This window comes from Chlamydotis macqueenii, chromosome 12 (genome assembly GCF_036417535.1).
Source record: "Chlamydotis macqueenii isolate bChlMac1 chromosome 12, bChlMac1.mat, whole genome shotgun sequence".
In the NCBI taxonomy this organism is placed as follows: Eukaryota; Metazoa; Chordata; class Aves; order Otidiformes; family Otididae; genus Chlamydotis; species Chlamydotis macqueenii.
Window position 1 is genome coordinate 14738406 of NC_141567.1, and position 11917 is coordinate 14750322.

An 11917-nucleotide genomic window follows, 5' to 3' on the forward strand; every position below is an offset into this window, starting at 1 on the left:
TGTGCTAAGAGGGATCTCACCCAGAGTATCTCTTCACCCAGTATGTCAGCATCAGAAATGCCAAGGGGATGAGAAACACATTCTCCTGTGCCAAGTGGTAGCAGATGTTCAGCTTCAGCAGAGGAGGAACTAGGAACACGGAGCCTGTGTGTAGTGTCATACACATTTTGGGTGGGTGTGCTTGCCTCTTCCAGGAATTCCTTGATTTATGAGAGTTTGTAGTGTGTGCTGCTTAGGTCAGAAGGACACCATCTCCTGTCTGGGATGTAGATCAGAACTGGATTGCATGAGATGTGCTGTGTAAATAAGACAGAAGAGAGCGCTGCCACCTTCTACGCTGTCAGCCTCTCCCTGTGCTTGGTCACCATCTGGAAATGCTTCTGGAAATTCAAGCCCCTGCTGAAGCTTGTGTTCTGCTAGTGCAGGTGACCACAGCCAGCATTTCCACTGTGCGCATCTCCAGCCTTCCTGGAGGTGTGGATGTCTGCTGGTGTCATCATGGAAGGATTACATCAACTCATGTCTGCACAGCCTTGAGTGGATGTCCCCAGCAGGAGGACAACGGGACCTCTGTTTATTTTGGGATCTCATGTCTCATTTCTCCTTGGACCTGGAATCCCAGATTTCTGCATTCATTAGGAGTAGCTAAGGGGCAGATAAATCTCTCTGTTAAGTGTTCATATTTAGAAGCCTATCTCCTTTTCCACATTCTCTCTTCTGATCATCTTCAGAAAACTTACACAAGCCAGAAGAATACTGCCATTAAACATCTCCAGGCTGCGCCACCAGCAGTAGGTAACATGCTGGCTGCTGGCGGTACAACCGTCCCTTCTGCTCTCCTTAGCGTGCCAGCTTCAGCCCCAGCAAACTGTGCTGGAGTTGAATAACACCGAATTATGCCGCCTCTGTGTCTGGCTCTTATCCCTGCGCAATTGGAAATGGCTCCAAGTCACTGGTGTAAACTGGAGGCAGCCAGTCCCCATGCTGTTCAGTCTGGTGGGAGTTAGATGGGCAAGGCTTGGCCATTAAGTGCAACCACTTTTCCTTTTCAGAGGAAACCAGGACTGTCACCCCAGATCTACCTCATCTTGGAAATAACAGGGTCTGTGCTCATTTTGGGCTTTAAGACCTCAGTGTGTGTCCTGATCCCATCTCTTAAATGAGATCTGGAGGTGTATCAGCTGTAGCATGCTTTGGTGTCCTGGGGCAGAAGGTGTGTACATGGTTTGGAAGGGAGCTGTGGGGCACCCCAGACCCCTGCGACAGGCAGTTGAGCTGTAGCCGTGCAATGTGCACACCACCAAGTCCTTTAGGGACAATTGTCCCTTGGGCCACAGTGAACCTGTGTGTGCCCTGCACCACTGCCTTGTGACAAAACAGCCTCAGGAGGGAGGAGGCATGGTTGCACCCACAGCTCCAGCCTTGCTTGCAGGGTAGGGAGCAGCTACCAGTGCAGATAGGTCAAAGCTGGCCCTATCTACTCATTTTCCCATGGTTTGAGTTCTTTGTAGGACTCCTAGCCTTAGCCTCTGTTGCTGCCCAAATAACATGGGTGGTTGTATTTGGCATGAGGGTTCATCTTACTGCCATCTGCAGGAGATGGATTTGATGGAGCACACGGGCTCTATCGCCTCCAGGCACATACTGATGGATATCTTTGACACTGGCTCCAGTGTCTTCTACACTAACTTATACCTTTGTCTCCTCTTCCAGGTACAACCCGCAGTGTGCCCTCTCCCAGGTGCAGCCGCTGGAGCCCTGGGGCAATACCGTTTATGGCTATGCCACGTAAGTGCACTTTGCCATCCCCACACCATAGCACAGGACCAAATGCTGGCACAGCTCTGTCTCCTCGCATCCCTTCATGCATGGTGGCTTTGGAGGCTTGAGAGAGCTTTGCTCATGTTTCCTCTGGCTCTCACCCTCCATCTCTAGCATTTCCTGTTCAGACACTTCTTGTCTTCCTCCTGACGTCACTAGTGGCAGCCTGTGGATCAGTTACAGGTTATGCGTGAAGGTGGCATCAGCTCCTAGAATCTGACTTCCATGCCTGAGCCTGATTCACATGTGCCACAAGCATGCCACCTGAAGCCTCCTGAGATGATGATGAGCGTTGCTTACTGCTCCAGTGCCAGCTCCATTGGCTTTTCAATGGCTGTCACCCACCTAGACTGGCAACAGAGGCTGTGTTCTCCTGTCTTGTCCCCCTCCACTGCTTTTTCCCATCCCATGCCCTTCCCACCCTTTCCTGGGCCAGAAACAAGCACTTTGAACCTCTGCATGAGGAGCGAACTCAGACTGAGTCAACAGAGTCTGGATGGAGTTGGCAAGCCCTGAGTCACCCCCAGGGCTTTGCTCTGTTGCAGAAAGGTGAGGACAAGTCCTTACTCTTGCAGGAGTGAAGATGCAGAAGCCTATGAGTTGCAGGATGGGGAGTTTAGCTCTGGGATCTTCATGAAATATCTGAAGAAGCATATTCTGCAGGAGAAGAAGGTTACACACATGCTGGAAGATGTGTTGGAAGGTAAGAGATGAGCTAGAAACCACTTGCTACAGTAGCAGTGATGAGAAGAGATATCAGCAGAAAGTGAGTGGCTCTACATCACCCCGTCCCAGCCATCCTAGCCAGCCACCCATGCCTAAAAACCAAATTGTAGGCCATGCCCTGTGCAAGCTTTTAGTAACCTGGCAGCAGTATCAAGATGTTCATGTACAGGCAGGGCAATAAATAAGGAACTGGGAGTAACCCTTGCACTTCCAATATCTCTTTCCCAGACATTGGCCGGGATCCCTTGGTCACTGGGAAGCAGGTGATGGAGATCAAACACACTCTGAAGGAAGCCCGGTCCCTGACGGACCCGATCTGTCCCTCAGGAGCAGCTGCTGAGTGCTGGGGACGCAGCAATGGTGAGCCATGCAGGGCGCAGGGAGGGTTACGAGGTTGGGGGGAGGAGAGGGGCTGGGGGTCCCTGTGCCCCTCAGGGACACTGTTCTGCAAGGAGGTGCTAGTGGGATCCTCCGAGGAGCTGACCCTGCTGGGCTTTCCCTTCCAGAGCCAGTGAGCAAAATGGTGACCTTCCCTTGCGGGGCGCGAGTGGAGCTCCGTTTCCACCGGCTCTTCACCAACGTGGTCTACGTGTGCGCCAAGCTGCAGCCCCTGCCAGCCCACATCACTGATGTCCGCCTCCTCCTCTGCCGGCCCACCGTGAGTCCTCTGGCAGAGATACTGATCCCCTTCCCTTCAATTCCTGACGGGCTTCTTTCCCTGGGACAGAGGAGGGAGGAGGGTTATGGCAAGCCTGAGAGGCCCCAAAGGCTGGACCCAAATGGAAAAGGATTCCCTTCTTTGCTATCTCTGATGCAAATAATCCTCTCTGCAGGACACTTCTTTGAGTGCCCTTTCCACATATCAGTGCTCCACAGACTGGCAGCCTTGCTCCTAATGCATTGCAAAATAGATTTGGTGCCAGTTTTGATGCCTTTAACCAGTTACTCCTCGGACCAATTTCTGGCCTGTCTGATTAAATTATTGCATTTAATCTGATTGAGATGAAGAGCCTTTCTGTTTTCTATGTTTGGAAGCAGATCTGGCTTTTTGAATGATGCCTTCTTAGCCCTCTGTGCTAATATATCTTAATGGAACAATACATCCTCCTGTACTTGTTCCCAGTTGAGCCGTACCAGCTTCCTTGCACCCTTTCTCACACCTTTCCAGTGTGGTCTTTTCTGGTGGTCTCTGTGCCATCTCTAAGGATTTAATTTGCTGCTCCTTTTTGCTAACCATCTTCCTCATTTTCTGTAGTCCTTTTGCTGAAGCGTAGCGTGACTGTGGTGGATTTTTCAGCCCTTGTTGCTCGTGGAAGGATGCTGCCCCTAAGTACGTTGTCACTGATGCAGAGTGGTGTGTCCAGCAGGAGGTTTGGAGCCTGATCCTGCCCATTACCAAGCCGGAGCGTCGTTTCCCCTCGTGAGCTCCCTAACCACGCATGAAAATTGTGTGTGTGTACATGTGTGTCTGCACATGTTTGTGTGCATCCACCCCCCATCAGCGATTGTGGGGAAGGAGGGACCCAGCTGTTTGCTCCTGGGTCTGGAGCTGGTTCAAGAGGGATTGAGGAGACCAAAAAGGGGCCCCAGTAGAGCCAGGGCGGTAGGATCCACATCCTGACCCTGCTCCACAGCGGTGCTGGCTCACACTGACCTCCAGTGGTGTCTGCTGAGGCGGCAGCAGTCCTCTCACCGCATTGCAATTCGTCTGCCCCACGTTAGACATCCTCAGCGAGGCCACCCACTCTCGCCTGTGGGACCACAGGGAGATGCATGGGTGTCTGCTGGAGGGCACCCGGCTCCTTTCAGGGTGTGGGCAAGCTGGCTGCGTCCTCACTGTGCCAGCCCTCCTCGGGGATGCTGAGGGGAGCTGTTGGCCTGTCTGAGCCACACTTGCAGTGCTGAGATGCAGGAGCTGGGGGCTGGAGGCCAACAAAAACAGGCTCGATGTGAGATGCGTGTTTGGAGCCCTGGGGAGTGAACCCAGAGAGCCATTTGGTTGAGGAAATGGTAGTTTTCCCACCATTTGCCACGTTCTGCTTATCAAAGTGACTTAAGCAGAGCCAGAGACAATTATGATGGGATTTTCTAGCATTGATCCATTTTCTTTAGTTGTCCAGTGGTAGTGGTCTCTCCTAGTCTTGCCTGGCTTGCATCTTTATTTGACAAGCACTGTCTTCAGAGAGGCTGTTTTAGGACATAGGTAGAAGGGAATGATGCTGAGAGCTAAGACATTTCCTTTTTTTTTTGCTCTGTATGATTTAAATGCTTACTTTAAAAAAACTTTTATGTTGGATCTCCTTGTTTTCAAGTCACTTGATCTGGAGCTGTTTGACCTAATGGCCTCTCCAGTCACTAAATAAACTTTCCCCAGTTTATTTAGAATATCTGAAACTCTGAGCCAGTCAAAACTCTGGCCTTGCCAATTCCTGGGCATCATCTTCATTAAACAATGCATTCCACCACAGGGAAACATTTATAAGTAATTATGAATGGGCTAAAAAAATTAATTTAGAAAATCCTTTTCTCTATTTCCTGACTCCTGAACAGTCAGAAATGATAAAAGAGATAATGGAAGGAAATACTTGCCTGCATGCACTGTAATTAGATTGTGGAAGTCATTGGCACAGGAGGCTGTCGAGGCTGGGAATTTAGCAGAGTGCAGATACTTGTGGATAACGAGTTGCTGTCAGCTGAGGGGCTTTGAATCTCACATGTCAGGGCCTTAATTGATCTCTTGAGATTAGGTCACTCCTTGCTCAGATCTTGAAGGTCACTAGGCTGGAGAGCTGTGTTCCTGTGGGACATGGCCCTGAGAGACAAGAGGTCCAGGAGAGCTGCTGGATTTTCAAGGACCCCGATGAACAGAGAGACAAGCAAAAGTGGCAAGAGACCTACATGGATACGCCGGGGGCTCCTGACTGAGCTCACACATGAAAAGGAGGTATGCAAGAGCTGGAAGGAAGGGCAGATGATGTAGGAAGACTATAAAGATGTGGTTCAAGCACATAGGCATGTAGTTAGGAAAGCCAAAGCCCATGTGGAACTGAATCTGGTGGCAACAAGAAGAGCTTCTACAAGTATATCAGCAGCAAAGGGAAAGCAAGAGGAAATATGGGCCCTCTGCTAAATGGGGCAGGGTCCCTAGTGACCCAGGGCATGGAAAAGGCAGAGGTACTCCATGCCTTCTTCACCTTGCTCTTTACTGGTCAGACCAGCCTTCAGGACTCCCAGACCCCTGACATCAGGGGGAAGGTCTGGAGCAAGGAGGACTTACACCTGCTGGAGAAGGACCAGGTCAAGGAGCAATTAAACAAACAGGACACTGACAAATCCATGGGACCTGACAAGGTGCACCCACGTGTGCTGAGGGAGCTGGTGATGAGACTGCGAGGCCACTCACCGTTGTGAGGCCTGGAAGAAAGCCAGTGTCACTTCTACCTTTCTGAAGGGCAGGAACAAAAATCTGGGTATGTACAGGCTGGTCAACTCACCTTGATCCCAAGGAGCCAATAAACCCTGAAGTCATTTCCAAACACAGCAAGAACAAGATGTCTGGGAGCAGCCAGCATAGATTACAAAGGGGAAGCCGTGCCTGGTAACCAGCCTTCTGCGTTGGAATGACTGACTCGGTGGATGAGGGGAGAGCAGTGGATATTGTTTATCTTGATTTAGCAAGGCTTTCGACACTCTCTCTTGTAACATCCTCATAGATAATCTGACAGACGAGATAACAGACTAGATAAGTAGATGGTGAAGTGGGTTGGAAACTGGCTGAACTGCCAGGCTCAAAAGGTGATCAACAGCATGAAATCCAGCTGGAGTCCACTAGTGGGGAGCCCCAGGCATCAGTACTGGGGCAATACTGGTTTATATCTTCATTAATGATCTGGATAATGGGGGGAGTGCACCCTCAGCAAGCTTGCTGCTGGCCCAAAACTGAGGGTTGTGCTGACATCCAGAGGGACCTGGCCAGGCTGGAGAAATGGGCCAACAGGACATTATGAAGTTCAACGAAGGGAAGTACAAAGTCCTGCACCTGAGAAGAAATAACCCCATGGACAAGTACAGCTGGTGCTTGGCAGGCTGGTAGTCACCTTGGCAGAAAAGGTACTGGGGGTCCTGGTGGACACCAGGTTGACCATGAACCAGCAATGTGCCCTCACAGCAAAGATGGCTGTCGAATACAAAATCATTTAACAATGGAGTCATTTAATCAGTTAATCTCTTAGGCTGCTGGGAGATCCTGCAGGATGCTGAAGGGACTTTGGACATTTCCCCACAGCGCTGAGCATTTGCTCCTTCGCTTCAAGATGCTCCCAGGTCTGCGCCAGAGAGAAACGGCACATCTGTTTTGAATGTTCAGCCCTTGGGACTGGCTTCATTCCACTTGGGGTGACTGTGTGGTTCACCCCATCCAAACTTCCTGATGCTGCTTGGCTTTTCATGAGCTGCAGTTTAACTTGTGATGCAATATTGTTATATTTGTGCTAGTCACGTCTGTAGTACACGGGGTATTTCTTAGGCTGAAAAAAAAAAAAGGGCAGCTCAATTTCCAAGGGCTCAAAATTGCAGAGCAATAAGCAGACGTCTGGGAGAAGAGTCCAGTGCTTTAGCACAGATCTGAGCATCCCTGCTCTGCTAGCATAAAGCCAACTGCGATGTTAATCGCTGAAGATTCAGAGTGTCTGCAAAGGCTGCTAATACAATTGCAAAAGCAGGCACTTAGAGGTCATCTGATCCAGAGCACATCTGCGCCTGCAAGAGACAAAAGGGAATGCTGCCCAAACCCAGCTCCAACAGGCTGATGAATCCCTGGAGGAGCCACTCTTGGAGAGGTCACAGATGTGGGGATGGATCAAGGGAAGTCAAAAGACACATGCAGAAACAGCCATGAGATGGCTATGGAGAAGGTTGGAGGAGAGTGCTACAGCACCATCAGATATGGGGAAGAGAGGAGAGTAGCGGTGGGATGACTATGAAGAGGACTTCTGGCCCTGGACTGTTTTCCTCCTAGTGATTAGGATCTCATGGGTATTGCAAGTCTAGCAGGGTTCAAAAATAACTTTGATACCTTCATAAAAATCTATAAAGGCTATTGAAAGCACAGACACCACCTTTGACTTGGAAAGTTGCCGATTTTCCAACTGCAACAGGCTGGCAGAGTAGGTTCACCCTGGGCAGGGCTGGCAGCATGCATATCCTGTCCTTCCTCAAGCATGAGCTGGAGGATGGAGCCGTCTGGACACAATAGGGCCATTCCGCTCCTTTTTGCAGTTCTTCTGCCAAAGCCCTGTGTTGGTGGCATCCAGGCTGATCTGCTTTGTGTCTCTGTCTCTGGTCCCTAGGTTTAGTGTAACCTGGCTGCTGGGCTCAGCATAGCAGTGATGCATCAGCGTAGCTGGGAGCAGGTGCCTGATGCAATGAGGCAGGGAAGGAGTGAGCAGGAGAGGGCACTGTTCATTTGCAGAGGTGGTGTGTGTTGCAGCCTGTCTCCTCTTTCAGGCACAGTTCAGGCTGGTGGAAGGAACCAGGATGAGGCTCCCTGGGCAAGAGAGCTGCTCCATCCCCCTGTGAGCTTGTTGGCACATCCATCTGCCTTTCTGCCAGCTCCATTCACTGCCCTGATCTTCCCTAAGCTCTCTCCAATTTATCTTTCCAGTAATGAGTTGTCAAGTGTGAGATGGGATTTGGCTTTGCTTTGTGCAGATATAAATGGTATTTCTTCAGTCTGCCTCCAGCAGACCTACTGGATCAGCAGTCATGTTTACTCCTGCCAGCCTTTCAAGCAGAGGTGACCCTGATGCCTGCAGATCCCAGACAACATTTGGTATCCAACATTTTAGCTTCTACTCCCAATATTTTCCTGCCCAGAAAGAAATTGCTTTGGCCACTTGTAGGCAGCAGTTCAAAGCAGGTGTGTAAAGGCTGGCAAGAGCTTCCTGGGCTTCTCTAACCTCTGCCTCCCTGCAATGTCCTAGCAGCCTCCTTCATCGCTCAGTGCAACTTCTGCCAATAGCGAGAAAGTTTTGCAAGGGTCAGACCCTGCTTACGTGCCACCAGCTTTATGTGTGGCTGCAGTGAGCCCACCCGGGCTGCTCAGCTCCCATGGCCAAAACCAGGCCAGCGCATTCCAGTGTTGGCCAAGGCGGGTTGGCAGGATCGGGCCATGGTAGATGCCAGAGCCAGCTGGCAGAGGGAGGAGTCTTTGTATGGAAGAGGCTGGTGGGCTGTGGGCTGTCACCTATCCTAGAGGGCTCAAATCCAAAGCAAGATGCACCTTCACAAGGCACCTATTCCCTTGTCTGTTCTTGTGCTATTCGCAGCTCTAAGATAAGACCGTTACTGAAGAGGATCTCATAGAGATGTTTTGGATAAGTTTGAGTAACTGAGCAAGAACTGACAGTGCTGTAGATAGCGAGGGGCATAACTCAGAGTTTCGTCCAGCTATGCCCTCAGAAAACTTGCTCCCTCCTCAACACGCTGCTTATGCTACAGGTGGTTGTGATACCAGCTGTTGCTGCTATCTACACTGCTGGAAATCCCATTATACCACAGTTTTCCTGGTGGATGCCCTCAGGGGATGTTTATCTAGATCTTCCCATTGATATGCACGAGGCAGGTGTGTAAAACCTCTCCTTCTTTTGGCTTGCTCTCTGTAGTACTTCCATTGGGGCATGCAGCATTTCCATCAGCCAAAGTGTCAGGGGCACAAACCAGCTCCGGACACTGCTGAGTGTAGAGAAGCAGCGTGTTTGGTGGGCGGTTGTGCCTCCATGCCCAGGCTGATGCTGAAATTTCCTCTTGTTTTCCTCACCCAGGAGATGGACAACATGGCCATCCAGAAGGAGAGCCGCCTGGACCACATGGAGTCTCTGCTCGCCTCTGTGTACAAGCGGGAGGAGCTGGACTGCGTCTTCCAGCTCTGGGGACTACAGAAAATTCAGGTAGAGAGCTGCCAGGTGCAAATCTCTACAATTCTCCTACAGCCTCACATAACTGGTACTCCCCATTCCCACTGGCACGAGCTGGATGTGCCCCTCTGACCGTATGTCTTGTGACTCCATGCGGATAATGTCTGGGATGCCTGTGTCAGTGTAACATCCACGTTGATGTTAGAGGAGCTTGTTGATCTTCAAGGCACAAAAGCAGTCCTCTTTCTGTTGGTTTGCTCTGTCCTTCCATGCTGCTGGGCCAGGAAGGCAGTTCTTTGCCTGTAGGGGAGATCAGATTAGCCCAAATATTTCAGCTGAAGGCTGAATATTCTCTCTAGGCTGTGTGCTTACCTGAGAGATGGGCTCATGGGCTGGCCAGGATTTCAGGCAGTGCGAGGGTTTATCCTTTGTCATCAGGGTGATACTACCAAGCCTGATCCAAGCTGTGCACACTTCAAAAGATTCTCAAACTATTTAAAGACCATGAGAGAGGCAGAATTGCTAGTCCCCTGGCTTGTCTCTTCCAGCAGATTATGTCTCCCCAAAAAGCAGTGTGCACCTTGTTTCTCATTTGATTTTTTTTTTTTTTCCCCTCTAACTCCCAACCAGAGTATCTTGCCAGCTGCTTATCTGCTCTGCTCCATGCAGGCTCACAACGAACATTGCTCTCGAGCTGCTGCCTGGATCTGCCTACAAGGAGCTCCGTTTGCCGAGTGCATGACGTGCCTCAGCATATGGCAGCTCTTTCAGTTCCTGATTGTTCCTGGAGCTCTTTTCTGAATCCTTCCCAAGCGTTCAGCTTTGCTTTTAAAGTGCAGACATGAGACCTGGACCCTGCATTGCCTGCCAAAATCATCTTCTTGCTCCATTATACGTCTCTCTACTTTGTACAGCCAGGCGTCTCAGGCACAGCTCCGTCCTATGAGTTCATGTTCAGGGATTTAGCTGCCATGAATATGGTTATTTTCTGATTTCTTCACCATCTTTTATAAAAATCTGAAATAGTGCTAGACTGTGAATGGCTCCCTGTGGAACGCTGCTGTTTAAAGCTGTTGGCTTTTACTGTGTGATGTGTGTTTTATTTAAGGGGTTCATATCCCTCCCCTTGCACATTTTTCTCTTGTCTGTGCGGCAGTCCTGCGCTGTGGCCAGGATGGATGTTGTGCTGTTCCTTGTGTGGGTTCAGCTTGCCTGCCTGCAGTCCCTCTCCCTTCCTGCTCCCCTGTCCCAGCATCCTGGAGGTGGTGCTCCCTGTGACAGTGTCCTCATGGGGCTGATGAGGTCTCAAGTGAGGTGGCCCGATTTCAGAAGTCCTGAAATCCAGAAACTATGGCTTCGGGCCCACAAACGTCATGAGTGTATGTGACAGCTCATTTTCTCTGTCAGTAGCATTGCTCCATTGCGCCACAGCATGGGGCTGTGAGCCTGCAGAACAGCCAGCCAAATCTGTCATTTTTGTTGATGGCGGCAAAAAAGCTCTGCTTCAAATCTTAGCATCTGATTCACTTTGTGTCATTTGCTGTTTCATTCCAGACGGACGTGATCCTGCAGTTGGATTTGCATTACACCCAGCTGAGCACAAAACAGAGGACTTGTGAAAGCCTGCAAACAACCCTCCAGAAATCTCTGTTAGGGCAGTTTTTCAGCCAGAGGAATTACCCCCAGCCAAACTATCAGAGAACTCCTGCCTGTGCAGGCAGCATGTGGCTCCGGAATGCGTCGACACTGAGCACAGACCTGAAGGGGCAAGTGTTTCTGAGGACAGGCTCTGGCCACAGCTTGCCCAGCAGCAACCCCTCCCACTCCAGCAGCGAGCCGGAGGAGAACGACGAGAGCGACCTTAGCGAGCTCTGCTCAGCAATGCTCCGGGCTGGCCCAGGGCAGAACTACCCCTGACCCCCACGGGCTAGCGTGCCCAGCCCTGGGAACTGCTGTTTTTAATAGAGGCAACGGTTATTTGAGTGCTAAATACATCAGAGTGATTCAGCTGCTCTCCAGCTTCAGCGATCGCCCTGTCCAAACGAGGCCAAGGCTGCTTTTTCAGAAAGGCTTCTCCCATCTGTGCCCTGTGGCGTGCAGGGCCTGAAGCCTGCTGGAAATAACCTCTGTCCCATGGGAGCAGCTGGGATCAGCAAGGAGTCGTCGTCATGTCTGGCAGAGAACAGGGCCACCCAACAAGTCATAACATTTCCAGGCAAAACCCAATATCACTTAAATTCAAGGACACCAGCTGATGTTTTCTTCCAGTGTGGCTTTGCCTGATAGCAAATGTTACAGCATTAAAGGTGTTAAGTAGCCCATAAACACTACAGACCTGTCCTACAGCAGTGACACAGCCTCAAAACCCAACTACGGCTGCTGACTCTTATCACACTTGTGCGAGGGACACAAGTCTTGAACAAGGGACCTAGACAAAACTGTGTGAATGTATAAGC

At 50.6% G+C, this 11917-nt stretch overlaps 1 protein-coding gene across 3 annotated transcripts in view; it reads left to right on the plus strand.

Moving 5' to 3' along the window:
• Positions 1-11917, plus strand: part of LOC104485229 (mucosa-associated lymphoid tissue lymphoma translocation protein 1) — a 26739-nt gene extending 14822 nt beyond the window's left edge. Inside the window, exons 10-15 of one of the 3 annotated variants that reach the window (XM_086757704.1) lie at positions 1714-1788; positions 2367-2524; positions 2776-2907; positions 3054-3205; positions 9369-9494; positions 11016-11917. In XM_086757704.1, coding sequence (XP_086613830.1) covers positions 1714-1788; positions 2367-2524; positions 2776-2907; positions 3054-3205; positions 9369-9494; positions 11016-11378 — 1006 coding nt within the window. In that variant the 3' untranslated portion in view covers positions 11379-11917. The remainder of the gene's footprint in view (positions 1-1713; positions 1789-2366; positions 2525-2775; positions 2908-3053; positions 3206-9368; positions 9495-11015) is intronic. The other 2 variants (XM_086757705.1, XM_086757706.1) reach the window with 2 other exon arrangements.